This window comes from Macaca thibetana, chromosome 9 (assembly GCF_024542745.1).
Source record: "Macaca thibetana thibetana isolate TM-01 chromosome 9, ASM2454274v1, whole genome shotgun sequence".
Lineage (NCBI taxonomy): Eukaryota > Metazoa > Chordata > Mammalia > Primates > Cercopithecidae > Macaca > Macaca thibetana.
Genome location: NC_065586.1, coordinates 110,347,258 through 110,371,365, shown reverse-complemented (window position 1 = coordinate 110,371,365; position 24,108 = coordinate 110,347,258). Strand labels below are relative to the sequence as shown.

Here is a 24,108-nt window from a genome sequence, read left to right as displayed (position 1 = left end):
GCAAGAAACCCCTCCACCCGACACCTCAGTACTTCCCCACCACCAATAAACACAACTTACCTCTGGAAAACAGGAAAATACAGATGGTTTCCAGCAACAGGAAAGGGGGCATGTTGATATAACTACAGAGATGGGAAAAGAAGGAAAGAATCAGCAATTAGTTCTGTAAACGCCCCAAGTCACACTGCCAAACAAGATGCCAACTCAGCCTTTTCCAGGTCACAGATATGACCCCGGAGGCCCTCAGCACAATAACTACAGTGGCCTGGAAAAGTCTCCAGTTCCCAAAAAGTCATGGAAGACTTTACTCCAATTACTTTCGTTTTAGACACTAATCTAACATCTTCCCCAGGATACCTCTCTCATCCACCCCCAAATGCACCCCACCCTCCACACGCCCTGGGAAGGTGTGCTCTCCTGCTCTCCCCGGAGTTAAGAGGCCCGGGGTGTTGGCTCTGCCTGGGTCCTGACTAGCCATGTGACTCTGGGCAAAGTCATTCCTTTCTTAGGGTCTCCATTTCTTGATGAGGAGTTAGAATTCAACAGGCTGAAGATCTGATTTTCAACGTCCTCATCTTCTGAAACCTTCTAATGCGGTTAACAAAACTTTCCCTAGATAAGACAACATCTGAAGAAAGCCTGCACTATCTAAATTATCCACTAGTCATCACTAATCATCTAAATTATTTATGAATCATAATCTGGCTGAAGGAGGAGGAAATTTTTTATTTTTATTTTTTTATTTTGAGATCGAGTCTCACTCAGTAGCCCTAGCTGGAGTGCAGCAGCCCGATCTCAGCTCACTGCAAACTCCGCCTCGGGGACTTAATGTGATTTTTGTGCCTCAGGCTCCTGAGTAGCTGGGACTACAGGTACACCCCACCACACCTGGCCAAGAAAAATTATTTTTAAAGAAGTTTTTTAAAAAAAAACTTCACCACCCAGGCAGCAGCCACACCTGCCCCGTGGTGGCAGAGAGCCTACATGAACCCAGGGGCCCTAGTCCTCATCCTGGTGCCCTGTGACCTTGAGAGAGACTGTGGGTCCTCCCTTACAAAGTGAAGAGAAGGGCCCCGATGTGGCTAAGCTGTCTTAAGAGTTTTAAAAGTCCCATTGGATCCCCGTCTCCATCGTGAACCTATGATGTGTGGACCTCAAGATATATCCAGTTCAGTTTTGTTTTTTTGACATACTTATTTGCATAAAGTTTACACACATGCCATGACTCTGAAGTTTTTTAAAAAATAAGATCTTTGGGCTGGGCGCGGCAGCCCATGCCTGTAATCTCAAAAAAATAAATAAATAAAAAATAAAATAAAAATAAACCCTTCGTGGTGGCTCACGCCTGTAATCCCAGCACTTTGGGAGGCTGAGGCAGGTGGATCACCTGAGTTCAGGAGTTCGCGACCAGCCAACTCCTGGTCAACATGGTGAAACGTCTCTACTGAAAATACAAAAAATAAGCCAGGCATGGTGGTGGGCACCTATAATCCCAGCTACTCAGGAGGCTGAGGCAGGAGAATCGCTTGAACCCGGGATGTGGACGTTGCAAGTCCCTAAATGGAAGTAGAGTATGTGTTCCTATTTTATATACTTTCATACGGGAGATAAGTGGTTAAGGAGGACTAGAAACCCAACCAGGCCTGCCGGGGTGCTGGACAGACACAGAACATTCCTAAGGGAATGCCACCAGAGGAAAAAAATACAAATCTGTACAAAAATCTTTTTTTTTTTTGAGATGGAGTCTCGCTCTGTTGCCCAGGCTGGAGTGCAGTGGCACTATCTCGGCTCACTGCAAGCTCCGCCTCCTGAGTTCACGCCATTCTCCTGCCTCAGCCTCCCAAGTAGCTGGGATTACAGGCGCCCACCACCGTGCCTGGCTAATTTTTGTATTTTTAGTAGAGACGGGGTTTCACCGTGTTAGCCAGGATGGTCTCAATCTCCTGACCTCGTGATCCGCCCGCCTCAGCCTCCCAAAGTGCTAGGATTACAGGCGTGAGCCATCATGCCCGGCCAAAAATCTTTATTTTCACACTTGAATCACATCCTCATTCCAACAGCTTTATTAGGCTTGGCCAACCCAGTATGTTACACACTCACTCAGGTACTTGGAACATTACTGCAGAGCTCCTTAACCAATCGAGTCAGGGCGAAGTGGTCACTTTCCCCACAGCCAGACTCTGGATTTGTCTCCTGGGAGGACACCATGCCTGGCACAGGCTGAGGGGGCAGCTGCAGTGGAACCTTGCCTCCAGATTATGAACCAGTGTAAGCAGCACAATTCTCGTGGCTAATTTCACTTCAGATTGTCATGTTTATTGATGTGGAGCTTTCTGAATAGGGAGGTTGAGGCACTGCCAGGTGCTCAGTAAAATAAATATTTCTTGCAGCGCTCTAGATTGAGGGCAGCAGTCAATGGTAAAATAAATTTCAGCAGCATGTTCCTGACAGGTTATATAGCAGCCCTGGCTCAAGGATTTCTCCCCCTCCACGATTCCTAAGACTGTTTGCTAGTTGATTCTTTGTTTTGGGAATTTGATGGTTTTGATTAATTTGCTGTGATCCAGGGGTGTTCAAGTACTTCTCTGAGCATTGGCCTCTGGCTGGGATTGTGCTTCAACAGTCTTGAAATGAGGTCCCTGGGTCCCTCTGTTACAGTCAGGGAATGTGAATTCAGCTCGTGATACTCTTTTTTTTTTTTTTTTTTTGAGATGGAGTTTCTTTCGCTCTTGTTACCCAGGTGGGAGTGCAATGGCACGGTCTCGGCTCACTGCAACCTCTGCCTCCCAGGTTCAAGTGATTCTCCTGTCTCAGCCTTCTGAGTAGTTGGGATTACAGGCATACACCACCATGTCCAGCTAATTTTTGTATTTTTAGTAGAGATGGGGTTTCACTATGTTGATCAGGCTGGTCTCAAACTCCTGACCTCAGGTGATATGACCGCCTCGGCCTCCCAAAGTGCTAGGATTACAGGCATGAGCCACTGCGCCCGGCCCAACCCGTGATATTCTTTTGTAGGTCTCTTGGTATGTGTTTGCCTCAAAAGGAGGCTTTCCAACTAAAAATTCATAGCAAAGTACACCAAGGCTCCAGAGATCCACCTTCTCATCATGCATCTGACCTTCAATCATCTCGCTGGGGGCAGGGGAGGGAGTCCAGGGTGCCACAGAGCGTGGTCCTCCTGGGGGATGGAGCATGTACTGACCACACAATATTCTCAGGCTGTATGGTTATTTCCATGCCACCAGATTCTACCTAATTCTAGAATATGCACCACTTGGAACAGTCTATAGAGCTCCTTGGATTTCAAAGCAGTCCTAAAATAAACTATTATAAAACAAATATCCCCGCCAGCCGAGTCTTCGTGCAGGGTCTTCCTGCTTCAAATAACTAAGAGGCTCAAGTCTTCCCCTGATTTAAGTGAAAATCAGACACCTAACATGGCAAGAGCCAGGATGTCAGGACCTCTCCAGACATGATCAAAGGGAGAAAGGTGGCGGGAAGGATATTGGCCTGCAGCACACACTTCCTGCTAGCTTCCAGCCCTGCGCATGCTAGCAAGGAAGACTCATGATTTCCCTTTCCCCTAAGGACATGTTTTTTGTTTTTCTTTTTCTCTTACTCCACACCACAGAGGCAGAGCAAGCCCCCCACCTGCCACCTGTGAGTCACGCCGGGGCGAGGCATTGAGGATGCGGTGAAGAGCTTCTCAATGCTGTCTCTAGTCCTTAGGTTCAGGATGATCTTCTTGAGTTACAGCTTCTGACCCTGGGCACTGGCAGGAGAGTAAGGCTCAGGCCTGTTAATTATTTATAAAACAAGGACTCTAGCAGCCACTTCCCCAGGCTGCTGTGAGGATAAAGTGGAAGGAAGTACAGAAGGTTCCTGCCACATAGGAAGGCACCCAGTAAACACAGGCCCCTTCCCTCCATGCTATGAGACCAACCTAAGCAGCTTGATCTCAATCCACTATGTGCCTCTGCTTGCCCAGCTGCATGTTTTTCCAAAGTCGTCCAAGTTTCTGCTCATTAAAATAGAATGTATGTTGGCAATCTGCAAATGCACACAGGAGGTCAAATGCCTTCTCCTAGTTGTTTGGATCAATCAGACGGTGTTGACTCTGCAATCTCTGCGGCACCTCCCTCTCCTGTCCCCCTCAATACAACCCCTATCGTCACACAGCCCATGCTGAAACTGCCTGGTGATACGTTTGTCTTGACTGCCAGGTGGCAAATGCCTGAGACTACAGACTGCATCTAGTCTCTGCTGGAGCTCCAGAGACCTACATGTCTGGTCCTTGCTTGCTAGATAAATGAAACACCAGAATACCTCCTGCAGGAGGGCTAGAGGGGCACTTCCAGGGCATCGTTGCACTCACTGTGTTCACTGCATTCTTTTTTATACCAAGATTAATGAAATGAATGCTATTGCGATGCTCGTGAAGTATTGTTTGCACTCTATTCCCACCCAGTCATCTCAAATAGGCAGCTTATTCCCCTCTCATATCAAAATTTTCCTACGATACTAATTTGACCTCCAAAATACAGCCCTACACCTGGAAAGCTTTTTTTTTTTTTTTTTTAAGGGTGAATTCCACAGTAAAAATCAACAGCTACTACCATGTAATGAGCATTTCTTGTGTGCCTGCCACCAGGCTCCGCCCTTCATGTCTTCTCTCCTAATCCTCACAGCCAGCCAGGGAGGGTATATTATCCCCATTTCACAGGCGAGAAAGCTGAGACACAGAGAAGTGAAGTGTTCTGCCCCAGCTTACACAGTTAATCAGTGGATCAGATTCCATTCTGGCCTCCTAGCATCACCTTCACGGTTCTGGGGAAAGCTGCCACAGAATGTTCAACAAGGGAGAAGTGCTGGGGCTGCCGGTAAGAGGGGACACTCTGGCAGAAGTCCAGGCTCCAGAAAACAGGCTATGAACTAAGGGCAGTTCAGAAGCACAGAAGCACAGTTTTAAAAATCTGTCACCCTGAATCCTGCACGTTGGCAATTCCGTCCCGTCCCTCCACCCACTCCCCCTCCCGCTGGCTGATACCTGCCAGCAGCTCCCACACTCCATCCGGCACAAGATGAGATTTGCCAGGGCCCTCTGGCTTCCTACAATGGCTTCCTACAAAGAAGTTGGGAGTGATCTGCAAGCCAGGGGCTGGAACAGACCACCCATTCTCAGGTCCACCTCGCTCATCACCTTGTTCCCTTCTGTTCCATTACTCATGCTAATCCCACGCGTTATTTCTGGCTTCTGGAGTTCTCATCCATGGATGTAGATGCTCCCCACGCCCCCGATCTCCTCATCAGAGTGTGGCCTTCGGATCCTGGTGCCACGCAGCACTAGCTGCACTTGGGACAGCAGGCATGTGAAGTCTGCTGCAGGATGCCACAAAAATTTCCACTGTGCATTACCCAGGAATTATATTTCCCATGACACAGGAAGAAATAAAAGCCAAAACAAAGCTACTTTTTTAAAAAAAGAAGAGCTGGATTGGGGATAGCTGAAGGCAGTCTTGCAGGATAACGTCTGCCTTCTCTACCGTCGGAAATGAAATGAGTGTAGGGAAAAAGAGGAAACCATGTCTACCTCCTTACAAAATGCAATTCCAGTCCCAAATGGATTAGCCCTCGGCAGCCTCCTCCGAATCAGCAGGATGGAAATCGGAGCCCTTTACAAGAACAGCATACACCTGAACGGGAAGGCTAAAATCAGAGGTAAAAATCTCCGGTGGGGAAGTCTTCGCTGTAAGTCCTCTTGTAACCTTTGGCAAAACATTTGGCTTGGGTCCAGAGTGTCAGCAGATGTGGAGGACACATTTCTACTTTAACATGGCAGACAGCATTTTAAAAGCTGCTTGGGGAAAGTCATGCTCCCCCTAAAAGTATTCAAGTTTCAGAACCCAGTGGCCTGACAACCAAAAGTCAGCAGCAAGGAATGAACTACGTGCCATTTCCCTGGAAATGTGAATTCCCTGGAGGGTGAGGGAGAAAAGCCGGGAAGACAGGCACAGATCACAAGCCCTCCCACTCTCTGCATCTGCAGAGACATTTTTAGCCAGAAGAGAATTCATGTTTGTTTTGACGGATGATATCTGAAAATGCTTTAAATTGTACACAATCCGAATTCACTGTGTGAGACACAGATTAGCCCTGAGGTGTGAGCACACACACAGGACCCAAAGTTGAGAGACAGGATTCCAACCTAGCTCTGCTCCTAGCAGCTGGGTGACTGCAAGCAACAACCTCCCCCTGCCTTAGTTCCTCATCTGCCAAATGGGGAGAATCTCAGTTTCATAAACTCCCCCAGTGTTGGTTGTAAAGATTCAGTGACACAGGGTAGAAAAGTCTCTGCTAAATAGTAAAACGCTTTCTAAATGAATGATGTTAGAAGTTTATCATTACCTTTAGTATATTCATTTCATTTAACAACAACACCTGTAGGGTAGATATTACCATTTCCATTTTTACAGAAGAGGAAATGGTCTTGGAGAAGATGAGACCCAAGGCCACAGAGCAAGAAAACCCCAAGCTTCGAGTCCAGCCCAGGGCTTCTCAGCTATGACCACAGGCACACGGTACACAGATGCACTGGTACACAGAGGCACGTGGTACACAGACATGCGGTACACAGAGGTACCAGAATGCAGAGGCACACGGTACACAGATGCACTGGTACACATAGGCACCGGTACACATAGGCACCACGGTATGCAGAGGAACGTGGTACACAGAGGAACGTGGTACACAGAGGAACGTGGTACACAGAGGAATGTGGTACACAGAGGAACGTGGTACACAGAGGAATGTGGTACACAGAGGCATCGGCACGCAGATGCACCTGGTACTAGGAGGCATGCGGTATGCATATGCACTGAAAAGAGCAACCATCTGATGTCAGGACACCTGAGCACGAGCCTCCTGGGTAAATTTCTTCACTTCAGTCTCTCAATTTCCTTCTCTGTAACATGGAGGTAACACCATCCATCCTATCTCCCTGGAAAGGTTGTCGCCAGGATCCCATGAAACCACAATGCGAAGGCTCCCAGGGAAAGGGCAAAGTTTCCTAATTTGAGAGCGGGGAAATCCAGTTCAAGAGAAGAGACTCATGACCAGGAAAGGAAGGGGAGGACTGAGGGTAGTAATCACATTCAAGGAAAGTCAGCAGGTAATGTCGTGGGTGAAAGAGGAAAAGTAAGCAGTCCAGAGCTGTTTAGAAGATGAAATGGCACAGAAAGGAAGGGACTTCAAATGTATTCAGCTCTCCCAGTGTGCTCCCTTGGGGTTATATAGACACACTTTGCAGGGAATGCACATGCACAGTCACCAAGAGACTTCCAATAGCTTCCTCGATGATGGGAGGTGGTGATTTGTTTGATTTTAAAATAGCCTTATTAGATAAAATTTAAAATGAGCAATTCTGTTGCAGCCCTCCCAATTAAACTAGGTTTTCATTTACTGATACGTTAACTCAAAAGTTTGAGGCTAGAAGAGAGGTTGTTCTAAAACAACCTCGTAGTGTTGCTGACCCTCCCCTTGCTATAATTATATGAAATTTCATTTATCCAGTAAAAATTATTAAGCACCTGCCCTGTGCTCAATACCCTTCCAGGTGCTGAGAATGCAAGGACAATGCTTTGTAAGATGCACACATGTCAGGGGAGTTATTATCAAAAGCCATTCTCACCAGGAGCTTATCTCTGATGCCATCACTGCCAAATAATGATTCTGTTGTTTATGATGCTCATTAAAAAGCCGGGAGGGGAAATGTCAATGTATATTACTGAGCAAAAGACACCAATCTGAGAAGGTTACATACTACATGATTCCAATCATACGACATTCTGGAAAAGGTAAAACTATTGAGACAGTAGAAAGATCAGTGATTACCATGGATTGTAGGGAGGGCAGGATGCACAGAGGATATTTTAGGGTAGTGAAACTACGCTGTTTGATACTATAATGGTAGATTTATGTCATTTTACATTTGTCCAAATGTAAAATGTACAACAGGACAAAGCCCAGTGCAAACTGCGAACTTTGGGTCACAATGATGTGCCAATGTCGGTTCATCAGTTGGAACAAATGTACCATTGCAGTGGGGGATGCTGATAATAGGGGAGGCTGTGCATGGGTGGGGACAGGAGGTATATGGGAAATCAGTACCTTCTGCTCAATTGTGCTTTGAACCTAACACTCTAAAACTGGGTCTCGGTTTTCTCATCCGTAAAAACATGGGCTTCTGACTATGATTCATCCTAGGGGCTTGTGCCTATTGAAGAGAGGGGAAACAGTGGCTGTAATCTCTGGATGGTAGACCAAAAACCAGATTTAAAGAAAACACACTGATGGTTTTCAGCCAGACAGAGATGATGAGGCAAGCAATCCTCTTCTCCAACCTGGGATTTGCCTGGGGACCTAACCTGAGAAATTCTTATACTACTAGGAGACGGCTCTGGGCTGGATTTCTACAAAAGAAGAGTAAGGCCTGAGGAGCTCTGTACCCCCATCAGTCACAAGAGAGGATGGCTTCAGTCTGCTGAAAGCCAGCAGCATTTACAAATTCATGCCTGTGGCTTTTGCCAACTCTAGTGGTACCTTTCTGACCTCTTCCCTTCTCTTTCCTGACTCTTCAATAAATCGACATTTCTTAATATAGTGTCACCTTAAGAGCAAAAGAGACCTTGAATTTTTGGGACTGAATCTATAAAACACTTAGAGGTTCTGGGATTTTACTTAAAGCAGCTTATAATTTGAAAAATGCACACATTCTAATTATTCCAATCTCCAAGACATCAAACGCGTAGCATGGTGGCCCCATCGCAAGGCCCCTCTCAGCTGGAGCCCTTGATTCCACAATCACAAGCGGCAAGGTGCCCTCCTCCCTCCTCTTCTGTCTGGTGCCCCCAGCAAGTTTTCAAGGTGCAGTTCTGAGACTCTCTCATTCACCGTACTAGCAGGTGGCAAAGGGCCCAAGGTGGGAAGGATGTGTGGGAAAAGTCGGCTTAGCTACAGAAAGTTTTGTTAGCCTTATTGGAAGGGAAGGAGACACGCAGGAAGCAGGGCTGAGCCAGGTGGGGGAAGCCACCAGCACAACAAACCCCTGGACTTCCCACTGCCCAAGCGCGAGGACTCTCTCAGGGCAGCCGGCCCCTCTCAGGTTCTGCTTGCAGACACTTCGCTGGGGGCACTCGTTTTGCCTGGGAAAACTGCCCCATGTCCCCTTAACACCTGTACATGTCCTGTAATGGGGTATGGGGTGGAGGCGAGCATGTCACCAAATACTTTATTCAAAGGGCGAGTCCCTTTCCGCGGCCGCCAGGGAAGGAGGCCCCGCGACTGTGCCAGGCGGGCAGCTTGGGTTTAATACATGCCCTTCTCCACCCCTGTACCCAGAGCCGCTACCCCCTTACCTGCTGACCGCACCCCTCCCAAAACCTCACCAGCTCGCCCGGGTCGGACCGCGAGTGGCTAGAAGGCCGGCGCGCGCCAGGTGCGCTCTTCCCCCGACGCCGCCGTCCCGGGAAGGCCGCACTCAGGTGCGCTCAGACAATGCGAACAAAGCCCGCACTCTCGGCGGGGCCGCCCAGCCCGGGTGCTCTGGGTAGGGGTGACCGGGCAGAGGGGGCCCCAGTCCTGGGAGCGCGAATCAGTCATCGGCAGCCCGCGCTGATGGGTACCCGGGCGCCAGAGGCAACATGAAGCTGGGACTCACCGGGAGGAGCGCGGCGACCAGCGCTAGGTGCCCGGGCAGCTCTGCTCACAGGCGCGGGCGCGGCTCGGGCCAGGGGGCGCTACGGCACCACAGGAGGGGCGCCTGGGGCGCGGCTGCCACGTGGGACACCTGTTTGTCTCTCCTGGGAGAGGGCGGCGCGACCCGACCCTACCCGGCTGAGGTCGGAGGCACTACCGCCAGGGAGGTGCATCGAGCCCCTAGCGTTTTTCGCTGAATCGGCCAAGGTCTGCAAATAAACAAGTACTTACTTCTTCGCGGGTCACCCAGCCTCTGAGCGGTGCAGCAGCGAACACTGTGCCATCAGCTGACTCCTCTGCGGGCTTTATAGCTCCTTGAAAAAATGTTGACTTTGGCATCTCTTCTATTTGTCGTGGCAATTGCCTTTAATTACCTGTGCCTCCTATTATTGTAGTTGGGTAATAAGCGGACCTTTTGGCCATCATCCTTAAGTCTGGAGGGCATTTGATTTTTTAAAAAAAAACAAAAAAACAAAGCACAATGCCCAGCATGGTGCTTTATATAAAGTAAGCTCTCAATGAACGTTGACTATGACTGCACAATCTATAATTTCCACACTTCATTTAAAAACTGTCAGTGCATGCCTGTTCATTGCATATAAACACAAGAAAAAACAGTAAGCAAACTGATAAATCACTCATTTTCCACCATCCAGAGATAATCACTGTTAACATTATGGTGTATGTTCTTCTAATGTCATTCTATCTATGCAAAAATTTATGTATTTTTAGTTCATTCGATACAAAATGTACATTACTCAGATTTTCCACTTCCTGTTTTTGAATGTCTATGTTTTGAGCCACTACATAATGTTTTAACATACCTAACCTATCTGCTATTGTTGAATATTAAACTTTCCATTTTAATACAATTAGATGTATTTGTGCTTTTGTCCAATTACTTCCTTGGAATAAACTACAAAAAGGTTAATTTCTAGGATACAGGTTTTATACAATTTTAAGACTTTTGATGCATATTATCAAATTGTCCTCAAGGAAGGTTGACCTGCTTTCTCTTTTCCATGCTCCTTCCTGTTATTCTTGTAAATGTCAATTTGATAGGAAAATAATTTGTTTTACATCTTTCCTGTCTGTAGTTCTCAGTTAATTTCCAAGCCTCCCGACATTGACAGCTTCTAGTGAAAGTGGCCCATGGTGACTTTAATGTTGCAAACCTCATTGAAGGAGGCTGGGGGAGGGACTCATTTATTCCTGTAATTCACTTATCCCAGTAACATTTACTGAGCGCCCAAAAATGAAAACAGGGCCACACCAGAGCAGCAGACATAATGTACCACCAGCATGCCATCCCCACAGGGGACAGCAGTTGGTCTTGAGGTCTAACTGCTGGGGAGGGATAGTCTCTGCCTCTACATCAGCAATGCCCCCAGAGAAATACTGCGTAAGCCACGTGTGTAATTTTCAATGTTCTAGTGGCCACATTTAAAAAGAAAAGAAAGTGAAAAGAAACAGACAAGCAGGATTTCAGTATTAACCTAAAGATCCAGAATATTATCTCAACATGTAATCAATAAAGATGTTTATACTGTCTTCAAAGTCCATTTGTTTGTTTTTGAGACACATTTTCACTATTGCCCGGGCTGGAGTGCAATGGCATAATCTTGGCTCATTGAAACCTCCTCCTCCCAGGTTCAAGTGGTTCTCCTGCCTCAGCCCCCTTAGTAGCTGGGATTACAGGTGCCTGCCACCATGCCTGGCTAACTTTCGTATTTTTAATAGAGACGGGGTTTTGTCATGTTGGCCAGGCTGGTCTCGAACTCCTGACCTCATGTAATCAACCCGCCTCAGCCTCCCAAAATGCTGGGAACACAGGCATGAGCCACCACGCCTGGCCAATCCTGTTGTATTCTATACTCACAAGCACATCTCAATTTGGAGTGGTTGCATTTTTAAGTGCTCAATAGTCACATGGGGTGAGTGGCCTGTGCTGCTCCAGAGATGTCCAACAAAGACAAACCCCAGGTCCTCAAGAAAGTGGAAATTCTACCTATGACAACCCTCTCCCCGCACCCGTTATGCTGTTTAACAGTTACCAGCATACTTTGGCCTAATCAGGTTTACCTTGGAGAAGCCACATTTCAACCCTGGTTGTTCCTGAAGTATTTCGCGTGTCTTTAATTTGGGGGTGGGGGTAGTATTTCACATTTTCATTCCGTGATTATGAAGAACTGAAAGTGTAACTACAGTGAAGATACCTGTTGCTTCAGACTTCACATCAATGTATAATCGGTCTGTCCGGGATGTGCACGCCGACAGGAGGGAAGATAGGTGGCACAGGCCCCGGTGAGTGATGAGTGGGTGACCAGCAGGTGTGGAGGCTTTTTATGCAGAAAGCTGGGTAACTACTTTTGTCATCCATGACATCCCTTCCTTTGTGAAGATTTACAAGGATTTAAAAAACAAAGTTATTATGAATTACCATCATCGTAAGGGGCATGTAAGCTTCTTGCTTCCCAGGAGCTTACCTTACTCATCTTTGCAGCCCAATGCTTGGTAACTTGCACACAGTAAATGCCCTCAGAAATAAAAAAAAAATTCCATGTCCTCCACTGACTGAAAGGACCCCCTCTTGTCCAAGGGGACCCCAGAGAAATATTTTTGAGACTTAGTCTCGCTCTATTGCCCAGGCTGGAGTGCAGTGGCTGGATCTCGGCTCACTGCAACCTCTGCCTCCCAGGTTCAAGCAATTCTCATGAATCAGTCTCCCGAGTAGCTGGGATTACAGGTGCCCACCACCAGGCCCGGCTAATTTTTGTACTTTTAGTAAAGATGGGGTTTCACCATGTTGGCCAGGCTGGTCTCGAACTCCTGATCTTAAATGATCTGGATAAATCTTAAAAGCAGAGTTCCCAGATATGACTGGAAGAGAGGTGGGACACAGCTTGTTATATCCGCTCCTTCACTATCAGCCATTAGGTTTTTTTTTTTTTTTCTTTTTTTTTTTTTGAGAAAGGGTCTTGCTCTGTTGCCCAGCCTGGAGTACAGTGGTGTGATCTTGGCTCACTGCAGCCAAGAGCTGCCTTGACCTCCTGGGCTCAATTAATCCTCCTGCCTCAGCCTCCCTAGTTAGAACTACAGGTACATGCCACCATACCAGGTTTTTTTTTGTAGAGATGAGATTTCCTTGTGTTACCCAGGCTGGTCTTGAGCTCCTAGGCTCAAGCAATCTGCCCACCTCACCCTCCCAAAGTGCTGGGGTTACTGGCATGAGCCATAGTAACCAACCTTCCTTCTTAAGGGTTAAACAGAAACCAGCCCTTTGGGAAAGACTTGCTCCAGCCCTGTTATCTTTGAGGGTCTCACTGTATCCCCCAGGCTGAGGGACAGTGGCACAATCACAGCTCACCACAGCCTGGACCTCCTGGGCTCCAGCAGTCCTCCTACCTCAGCCTCCAAAGTAGCTGGGATTACAGGCATGTACCATTGCACTGGTTGTTTTCTTGTTTTGGGTAGAGATGAGGTGCTCTGTTGCCCAGGCTGGTCTTGAACTTCTCGAACTCAAGGGATCCTCCCAGTTTTGGGACTGCAGGTGTGAGCCACTGCGCCTGGCCTGGCCTCTACTATTGACATGAACCAACCACTTGATGCTGCCCCTTCCTTTTAAGGTTTCAACAAACCAAGCAACCAGCACTCCTAAGAGACAACGGACCACAGAGTGGTTCTGGCTAGTCTACAGAAGATGCACCATGAGGGTTGTGTCCTCTGCTTCACCTTTTGACCTAAGAGGGCCAAAAACTCCACCCCAGAATTGTGCTAATACCATTTTTTGTACATGCAACCCATGAAGAGGCATGAAGCTTAACTGTACACACACATCTCCTTTCATAAATATTTATGACTCCTCCTATAGCTTATTATTTGGCCACTCCACTCAGCATAAATTCCTGTCTTATTTTTCTCAACCTGGAAGTATGTTTCTGGTTTCCGGCTGGAGGCTACACTTCCCAGACTGTAGCAATAGCTACCCTGCCAGTAGCCACCCTTTATGAAAAATAAAGCTCTCTTTTCCAAATTAATGAACTTTCTCATTCTTCAGTTGACACCTTCTATGGTATTTCTCAAGTTGCCCTGTCTCAGCTGTAAACACAAGAGGTGTAAACACAGTCTCAGTGTAAACTGAGACAGTGTAAACACAGAGGTGACTGAATTTCATTCAGGGGTAAATGGAGACATCCACACTGGGTGACATGCATCATCCAGAGGCACCCATTGTAGTAGAGTGACCGTGGCTTCAGAGATTAGTGGGTTCCTGCCTACTGGCTTTGAAACACAGAAAAGATACTTAACTTTGGATTGCTCAGTTTCCTGACCTATAAAGGGTGATGGGTACAACAGTTCCTAACTCTGTAGAATCCCAACTAAAATTCTGATCCAGTCCCTCAAATGATGAAAGGTAAAGCACACATGAAACGAACAGACAAAAAGGAGGATGCTTAATGGAGCGGCAAGAGTTGTATATTTTCCAGAAGCCACATAGTAGCCACTAATCAGAGCCTTCTTATTGAGAAATAAAAGAACAGGAAACAGTACTTACTAAACAGCAAAGAAACCATCCCCGAGGAAACAAAGAACCTGACTCAGAGGTGCTCAACAAGCGGCAAATTAAGCCAGAGCTTAATTTGGTCTGTGGCTCTTGACTGTGGAGCCAAGAACAAGGAGAACAAAGTTGGGGGCAGAGAGAGACACAGGACGTGAGGAGCAGAAATACAAGCCAAAGCCACTTAGGTGTGAAACAGGCAGCAATTGTTTTAAGGGTTAATGCATTCATCCCGGCTCCTACTTAAGACAGTGAGAATTATGCACAAAGTTGTATTGGATTTGCTTTTGGGAAACGTGCTTTCTGGCTGAATCAAGTAAACATGGAACAAAGGCACAGGCTTGTGTAATAATCACTCAGCCAACATTTGAAATTTTGTAAGTGCTCTACCTCAACCTGTCAGTACTTCCATGTTATTTCCACCTCCTCTCCAAACTCCCAGTATCATGAATTTTAGTTTTCACATGTCTGCTTTAACTAAGTATTCATGGAACACATTTAGAGAGCCATCTGGGTGTACCCTGGAGGCAGAGTAGGCTCCTCCTGCCTTATAATAAGCATCAGAGTCTGTCTCACTTCCTGGAAGGTTCTCATCACAGGAGATAGGGGCCTCTTCATCAAAAGGTTAACACCACAAGGTGTTAAAAACGGCATCCCCTCAGGGTGTTAAGGGAAGCAAGCAAGCATGGAAAAAATGGCTAAGGCGCCACAGCTAGCTAATACCTTAAATGAAGCCAGTTCTAGGTTATCCGAAGCTATAGCCAAAATGCACGAACTTTCCTAGGAAAACCAGACTGCAGCGTGTATATAGGGCAATACCAGAACGTTAATGGTTGGTTCTCTGGGTGAGCCATGTGCAGTTCTCACCCTGTGAGATTGGGCGGTAACCTTACTTCTAACAGAACTTCACCACCTTAATTCCGGCAAGCAAAACCATTCTACCATTCTTTCTTAACTGCCTGCATGTTTAGAATCACAGGTTACTCTCCAATTTCCTTTATCTGGAAAAACAACCACTCTGACAATTTTGTATTAAAAGCTATTTGGATGCAAGTTGGGCCACAAAACCACCTACTGGTGAGGAGCCCAGGTGTCCTCTTTGGCTGATCCCAGAAGAGCTCAACTTGCCAAATCCAGGCAGCTGTGTTGGTGAGGAGCCTATTAGGTAACACTAACTATCTATTGCTGGTGGCTGACAGTCTCTCAGCAGTGAGCCTCACAATGACTTAATTTCTCTCTGAAAATTTGGCAGCTTAGGGTCCCCACTGGTGAGGATCTTCATGTGTTGGTTTCTGGAGCTGTTATTACATAGCAAGCGAGATCAATTTCAGAATAGTAATCATCCTCATTCACAATTTTGAGACTTTTACATTTCTAGCTGCTGCAGCAAAAGAATTTTAACAAAACAAGAAGCGTATCAAAAATGTCCCTTTTCCCCTTGTCAACCCCCAGGAGTTCACTTTTCCTATGATAGAAATCTCCTCCCTGGCAAACTGGATAAGATTTAATATTTACGAGGCCTCCACCCAAGACTAAATCATTTGTTCAGATATATGGTCTCAGCTCTACCATACTTATGACCAAACCAGGTATTTTGAGGGGATCTCAAGACTGAAGCTCTACTGTACTTATGACCAAACCAGATATATTTTGAGGGGATCTGAAGAACCTATCAGCTGGTATGATAGAGCTATGCTGGCCCTAATAAAAAATCTGGCACATACCTTAATGTCAAAATCATAGCGGGAGCTCAAATATTCATTGAATGAAACATGCAGCTGGCACATTAAAATCGGAAACATGTTAAATCTACTCAGAAGGAATACCTGATGATCCACTATGTCTAATTAATCCAAGAGACATTTAACCCATATCTCTATTTGTGAGGCTAGTGCTGTAGATATTAGTCTGTTTTGGAGAACAAGGCAAATTAGCTGAATCAGCAAATAATATTAAATTCCATTTAATTAAAACAGTTCCTATTCAAATGTCTAGTACCATAGGATAAAATGTTACAATTTGAAGACAAACGTTGACTCCTGATTTTTCTGTGTTCCTTGACTTGTTTCTCTAATTTTCCTTAATAAAAATGGCAATTGTGTGATTGCGTATTTTTGCACTTCCTCCGTAGTTACAATAAAGCAGACAGTATGAACACATTAAGCCTCTAACTCTCCCAGTATGTACAAGAAAGAAAAGGAAATTGGCAAAAATGCCTGCAATAAGAAAACAAGAGAAAGCTGGTTGGGAAGTGAAATAATTTTATTGGGCAAAGCAGCGGGAGCTTTTATCTAACAGAAGCACATCAGTGTTTTAACAACTTTTTACATGAGGAAATATTCCATTTAACAGATTAGACAACATACATTGCCAGTAAAAGCAAAAAAAAAAAAACAAAAAAAAAGTGTCTTAAGTATTTGCTATGAGTTGGTGAGAAACATCTTAGGTTTCATAGCCTGAGAGTTAAATCATGAAAAAATTCAAACTTTGGGGTTGGCAATAAAGTCAGCCAGCCCATAATTCTGCATATGTGTGGTTTAGGAGAATTTGAGATTATTTTATATGCTTCAGGAAAAATATATACTTTTTTTTTTTTAACCTTAAACTGATAACTGTATTTGGGTTTCAGAAACAGTAAATTCTATCTACAACAACAAAAATCTAACTAGCTACAGATTTCTAACTGTGTGGACACAGCAGTGGAGGGAACATAAAGTTCCTTCTCCAGCTAGAGTGGTCCAGAGGTCAGACTCTGTGCCCAAAGGCCAAAAGAAAAGTAATCCAATTAAGGACGGAGAGAAAGAAATTGATGACCTCTGAGTCAACAGGAAAAGAGAGGGTAACAAACATGAAAGCAAAGGACATTATGTGGAAGAGGCAGAGGACAGAGAATGCAGGGAATATTGCAAAATATTTCAAATGGACAGAAAATAAAACTCATATCCACTAACTACTTATTTTTTCTTTTTTTAAAGACAAAATATGTCGCCCAGGCTGGAGTGCAGTGGCGCTATCATAGCTCACTGTAACCTTCAACTCCTGGCCTCAAGGGATCCTCCCACCTCAGCCTCCCAAAGTGCTGGGTGTGAGCCACCACACCTGGCCCTTCCTTCAGTATCTTTAAGTAATAAAAAGTTACATATATAGTAGAAAGCCCCTATGTATTCCTTGCCAGTATTCTCATAGATTTGGTATGAATTTTCTATGTAATACTTATTTGGTGGGAGGAACTTAGAGGAAAATAAAAACCACCAACCTAATAGGAGAATGGCAGGCAGGCAAAAACAGAGGCATAGAAGGTCATTACAGAGAAAGAGGACAAAAAAAGGTTCCCATAAACAAAAAAAAACAGGTGCTGTACTTTCTATCCTAAAGCTAGCCTTTGCTGTTTCCTGTCTCATAAGGGTTTACCTCCGAGAGAGGCTGTTTCTGAAAAAGAAAAAAATCAACTATCATTATGCCTTATACAAAAACTCAATTGCTATGGCTTTTAATTTCAAACACAAGCAAACCAAATATTCACTTTTAACTGAAATTATGCATTTGTCAGACCTGTCAGTTAAGAAAATTAACCCACAATAACATAGCATAATATATGCTAAGTATAGCCATTTATACTCTCCTTCACAAATATAACATACAGTTGTTCACGCTCTCCTTATAAATAAAAGGTATCTGACACTAACTTGTGTGTTGAAACATCACTTGAGCAACAGATTACAGAGGATTTTATGTTCTTATCACCACCGCACTTCTGTTTTAGCAATTTTACAATTAAATTAACAAATTAACAACTAAATCTCTCCAGAGAGATGATGAAAAACATGTGTTTGTCTTTTACTTATTTTTTTTTACACAGGGTCTCACTCTGTTGCCCAAGCTGGAGTGCAGTGGCACCATCTTGGCTCACTGCAACCTTTGGCTCCTGGGTTCAAGCAATTCTCCTGCCTCAGCCTCCCCAGTAGCTGGGACTACAGGTGTGTGCCCTTGCCTGGCTAATTCTATATTTTTTTTGGTAGAGATGAAGTTTCACCATATGGGCCAGGCTGGTCTCAAACTCCTGGGCGTCATGCGATCTGCCCACCTCAGCCTCCCAAAGTGCTGGGATTACAGGCCTGAGCCACCATGCCTGGCCAAAATACATATTTACACCCATTCTACACCAAATAATTTAAAGGAGTAAATATTCAGCTCTATTTTCAACACAATGAAGTAATGCTTAAGCAACCTTGTACATCGTTTTTTTCCCATAATATAACCCTCTAGTTTCATGCCCTGTGGAACTGATCTGATCTGATCTAAAAGGATACTGTACATGTAGCAGCTAAGGGAAGTTGAGAGAATTGTTTTGAGTCGTAAGACCTAGTTTCACAGCCTGTGTGTGATTTTGGACAGTCTTGTAACCCTCTCTGAGCCTCAGCTTCCTTAACTGTAAAATGGGTCCTACTTTCTTTTCAAGGGTATTGTGAAGATTAAGTATGTGAATAGATGTAAAAGTGCTTTGTAAATATGCACTACCCAAACACAAGGTATTACACTGTATTCAAATGTAAATAAAATATCTATGTATTCCCACAGTAAGGAAAAATCCAGTTCAACTACTATGCTTTATATCAAATTAATTTGAAAGCTACTAAGCCCTATCCTAAACCTATGGAGAAACAATGAAATTTCACTTTAAGTTGTATGTGTAAGCACTTTCAATATCCTTAGGAAAAAGGCCTATTACACACATAAGAAGAACATACAGGGCAACCAACTTGGTTAAAAATATAGCGACTTTGTGGCCGGGCACAGTGGCTCATGCCTATAATCCCAGCAATCTGGGAGGCCAAGGCGGGCGGATCACGAAGTCAGGAGATCGAGACCATCCTGGCTAACACCATGAAACCCCGTCTCTACTTTTCTACTAAAAATACAAAAAAATTAGCTGGGCATGGTGGTGGGCACCTGTAGTCCCAGCTACTAAGGAGGCTGAGGCAGGAGAATGGCGTGAACCGCAGAGGCAGAGGTTGCAGTGAGCTGAGATCGCACCACTGCACTCTCAGCCTGGGCGACAGAGCAAGACTTCATCCAAAAAAAAAAGAAAAAAAAAAAAAAAATATATATATATATACACACATACATATATATATACACACATACATATATATATATATAAAATGACTTGGTACTAGGACTAAATTCCAGAAATCCATGTCATTGCATGTTCCTTAATCTATGAAATTAAAATCACCATTAAGTTTAAGATTAGCCAGGCGTGGCAGCATGCACCTGTAGTCCTAGCTACTCGGGAAACTGAGGTGGGAGAATGGCATGAACCTGGGAGGCAGGGGTTGCAGTGAGCCGAGATCACGCCATTGCACTCCAGCCTGGGTGACAGAGCAAGACTCCATCTCTAAAAAAAAAAAAAAAAAAAAAAAAAAAAAAAAAAAAAAAAGATTAAAAGATTTTAAGCTCAAACACACAAAACAGTATCAAGACAATGTATTAGAAAGGATTGAAAGTTGTAATAACCCAAAATGTGTAAAAGGAAACTTAAGAATCAAGATAGATGATCTTGTATTAATAGCTTATAATTCAGTTGACCTTTCTTAAAAAACAAAGAAATCGTCTATTATCACTTGAAAGATACGTTTTAACACAGTTGGCAGTTGGTTCCTGAGAGTCACTACACCCATAAAAGATTCATGAAGAGTAATACAGCCACCTCTCGAACTATTTCCAGTCTAACATAAACTTGTTAACCAACAAAAGTTCCTTTGTTTTTGGCTGGAACTATAACAACTCAACGTGGTGAGGAGGACAACTTTATTCTGAGATTAGAAGTTGCTTTTTGTTGTGGGTTTTTTTTTTTTTTTTTTTTTTTTTTGAGACAAAGTCTTACTCTGTCGCCCAGCCTGGAGTATAGTAGCATAGTCTTGGCTCACTGCAACCTCCACCTCCTGGATTGAAGTGATTCTCCTGTCTCAGCCTCCCAAGTAGCTAGGATAACAGGTGTGTACCACCACGCCCAGCTAATTTTGTATTTTAAGTAGAGACAGTGTTTTGCCATGTTGGCCAGGCTGGCTTTGAACTCCTGGGCTCAGGTGATCTGCCTGCCTCAGCCTCCCAAAGTGCTGGGATTACAGGCGTAAGCCACCACCCCCAGCCCTGATCACAAGTTCTAACTGGCTCTTAACCAAAAATGTATTTCTGAGAGCCATCTTGCAACGAAGGATGCCAGACATTTAAAAAAAAAGGGGGTGGAGGGGAAGGAACACTGGTTTAAAACTCACCAGTATGTTCTCCAGACACTAGAATCACCACAGCCAAAAGCACGGAGTATGTTTTGTTTTGAAATGAAAAATACCCTCAGTGCAGCCCACTCTCTGTTCCTGGCCCTTCAGATACCCCTCACAAAAAGTGCTAAACATATTTACAGCAATGTGCACAAGTGAGAGCTGAGTTAATTTCAAATCTAGACAAAAGATCTGAGGTTAAGCTTTATGTCACAACAAGTTTTACAAGTCCCTCCATGTATCAGTAACATAGGCATTCTTAAAATCGAACAACAGTAAGGAAAGGCTATCACAACTGGAATACCCCTGGGGGTTCAGTTCTGTTAGCAGTGGCAAAGGAAAACAATCAGATAAACCTACAAAAACAGCAGAAGCATTACGACCAAACCTCACGTCATTAAATCACAAAAGTACAGCCTTACAATAGGTTTCACTTCGTGAGCTCTATCCTGACAATATGCCTGAAGATGTCCTATTGGTGATCATAAAAGAGGCGAAAACATACAATTTAACTTACTTAACTTTTTAACAGTTTTTTCATTTCAATAAATTTATTTTGATTTGTTGAATTGTTTAAGAGGAAGAGAAGAATATGTTCATGTTTTTCAACCTGTGGGTGAAAAAGAAACCGTATGATTTAATTTCTAAAAACGTTAAGAGTATAATTTCACTTAAAGGAAATGTTACCTACTTGTTTCTGTAGCTCTGTGCAGCAGCACTTCATCCTATACATCTTTTCTAAAAGCACAAGAAAAATAAGCCATTAGGTAACATACAACGTAAAGAAGAAACTTGAGAGTCTAAACATACAGATAGCTCTCCCCCTTGTGCATGGGTTCCGACTACAGAGACCTGGATGGATCCATTTGGGCTCTGAGACGATCTACTACCGTGGTCTGAATTTGACTACATTAACAACCCATGTCTCCAAGGTTTCGGCTGTCTATCATCTCTCTTTTTGGTTGAGGCCAGGTCTGTTAAACATACATCTTATGAAGCACCAAGAAGATGGAATCTCAAAACTATGACTTCTCCTTTTGATCAGGATAAAAGTAAATTGGAAATAAGGACATGCAGAATGCCTGGCATTTTCAAAGCCCTTTGTGTCAATTCCCACAGCAGTGCTGACAAGTCTGATCTAAGGACTATCTGGACTCGGAGGACTGCCTCCATCAAGGAGGCCCTCCCCGGCAGCCATGGGAATCAGAATCCCACCACTGGATTTGTGGAGGAGGAGGAGACAGTATGGCACGGGGAGTGAGAAAAGGTCAAGTCAACTAAATTGATTCTCTCTTATTCCTCACACTTAACATCTGTTATTAATAACACTTGAAAAGAATACCTCTATTCAAAGCACTCTGCCCTTGAGGTGTGATGTTTTTTGCCAGACCAAACGTCACCAGCTTATCAGCTACATCGACAGTCCCATTCTCAGAACATTTCTCAACTGACACTGTATGGACATTCTTTGTAATTCCTTTCACAGAAAGCATTACATTCTGATTCAACATGAAATTTTTTAGCAGCATTATTATTAATTGAGAAGAGCTTCCATTCAATTCCATTAACCCTGGAAAAAATGGATATTACAGTCTTTTAGTCCCTTTTAAAAAGATATAATTTGGATAAATTATCTAAGAATAATAAGCAAAAGGCTTACTGGACTTCAGCTGGATTTAGGTATGCTTTCATGTACTACTGCTGTTGCATTACAAAAGGCAAATTTATTCAATACATATTTACTGATCACCTAACAAGGCATCAAGCACTCATCTTGGACTAGTGGGCATGAAACAGACACATCTGTCCCTCATATATTCCAACAGGAGAAACACACAACAAAGATAATTTTCCAACTCTGAGTCAAAACCTAAGAGGACCATGAAGCAACTGGTATGGTATTATCTGCAAGTCCTCTGCATAAGGACATCAGGAGCGACACTAAAAAGCTACTTTAAGTATTTTTGTTCACTTTATTCAAATTTCAACTAAGGAGCTGAATATATGATTTATTATGCATAAGGTAGCCAAAAATGGTGTCATCTGAATGCCTTTAGTCCCTAAAGAGAGATGTGACAAAGCAGAAAGACCCCAAATGAGAGGTCAGACACCCTGGTTCACAGACACCAGACACCCTGGTTCACATCCTGGCCCTGCCACTTACTAGCTCAGCAACTGGGGCAAACCGAATCTCTGAACCCTGGCCCTCTGAAACTAATCTATAAAACAAAGACTCATTGAGTATAGTTTTTGTGAGAATTCAATAAAGAATATGAAACTGATTTGAAAACTCTTAATATTTAAAAACATTAAGGCACTTACTGGAAATACCCATTTGATTCAGACTTAGAGCTAGGAAACACAAAGAGGAAAAAAAACAAAACAAAACCCAGACACCTAAATTGGAAAGTGACTTAGCTGTCTACCTTCAAGTGAACATCTAATAATTTGGAAAGGAAGCGCCAGGTGGCTAGAGGTGATTGGTTGCACTCTGCAAAGAGGCACGGTTTCAATGTTTCCGTAGTCTGCATACAGCACTTCCACATCAGTGTCTGATGTCCCCAGAACAACTGCACGATACCAAAAATCATCACCTGAAAATAGAATGAAATCTCAGGTAAGAATTGACAGTCAGTGACTCCTCCTACTTTAAGATGGTTATCCATAGTTATATTTACGTCACTTAAAAATCCATGCCAAAATTTCTGGTTAGACTTCAAACTAAATATAAGCATTTACCTCTACACTCCTATGTAAAATGTAATAGAATTTTTTTTCTTTCTTTTTGAGACAGGGTCTGGCTCTGTAGCCCAGGCTGGAGTGCAGTGACACAATCTTGGCTCACTATAACCTCCACCTCCCAGGCTCAAGCAATCCTCTCACCTCAGCTTCTCGAGTAGCTGGGACTACAGGTATACATCACCATGCCCAGCTAATTTTTTATTCTTGGTAGAGATAGAGTCTTGCCATGCTGCCCAGGCTGGTCTTGAACTCCTGAACTCAAGTTATCCTACTGCCTCAGCCTCCCAAAGTGTTCGGATTACAGGCGTGAGCCACTGGGCCCAATCCCTAACAGGATCTTTTTTTTTTTAATGTGTAAAACCACAAGAATAGAGAACAAGAGAAAAGACCACAGAATATTGGAAGCTGGAAAGCAGATGTCTGAATGAAAATGATTTAATAGAGCCATGGTACCTCAACCAAAGTTGGCAATGGGGAAGCCAAAAAGCATCCCAGCTCGCGTCACAAATCCCCAGTCCCTAAAGTCTCAACGACTGGTGCTACTCATTCAACATTAGGAGTTAAGATGGAGTTGGAAATGACTGGCCAAGGAAGCAGAGTTACTTGCAAAGACATCTGAACAGGCTTTGGTTCATACACTTATTTACATATAACACCTACTTTTAAGTTGCTAAAGAGAATGGTGAGCTTTATGTTCCCATGTTTTAATAATGCTTCTACTTGAGGGCAGAAGACTGGAGGTTTCCTCTCCGGAGACAATGAACCACAGTG

At 44.1% G+C, this 24,108-nt stretch overlaps 2 protein-coding genes across 8 annotated transcripts in view; both read right to left on the bottom strand.

Moving 5' to 3' along the window:
• Positions 1 to 10,419, bottom strand: part of VWA2 (von Willebrand factor A domain containing 2) — a 48,668-nt gene extending 38,249 nt beyond the window's left edge. The window contains exons 1-2 of one of the 4 annotated variants that reach the window (XM_050804231.1): positions 9,719 to 10,419; positions 61 to 122 (exon numbers count right to left, since the gene is read on the bottom strand). In XM_050804231.1, the coding sequence (XP_050660188.1) occupies positions 61 to 112 (52 nt within the window). In that variant the 5' untranslated portion in view covers positions 113 to 122; positions 9,719 to 10,419. Of the gene's footprint in view, positions 1 to 60; positions 123 to 9,446; positions 9,681 to 9,718 lie in introns of those variants that run through there. The other 3 variants (XM_050804232.1, XM_050804235.1, XM_050804233.1) reach the window with 3 other exon arrangements.
• Positions 10,420 to 14,830: 4,411 nt separating this feature from the next.
• Positions 14,831 to 24,108, bottom strand: part of TDRD1 (tudor domain containing 1) — a 54,767-nt gene continuing 45,489 nt past the window's right edge. For 3 of the 4 annotated variants that reach the window (XM_050803097.1, XM_050803098.1, XM_050803100.1), the window contains exons 22-25: positions 23,022 to 23,189; positions 21,938 to 22,165; positions 21,287 to 21,333; positions 14,831 to 21,205 (exon numbers count right to left, since the gene is read on the bottom strand). In XM_050803097.1, coding sequence (XP_050659054.1) covers positions 21,113 to 21,205; positions 21,287 to 21,333; positions 21,938 to 22,165; positions 23,022 to 23,189 — 536 coding nt within the window. In that variant the 3' untranslated portion in view covers positions 14,831 to 21,112. The remainder of the gene's footprint in view (positions 21,206 to 21,286; positions 21,334 to 21,937; positions 22,166 to 23,021; positions 23,190 to 24,108) is intronic. The other variant, XM_050803099.1, reaches the window with a different exon arrangement.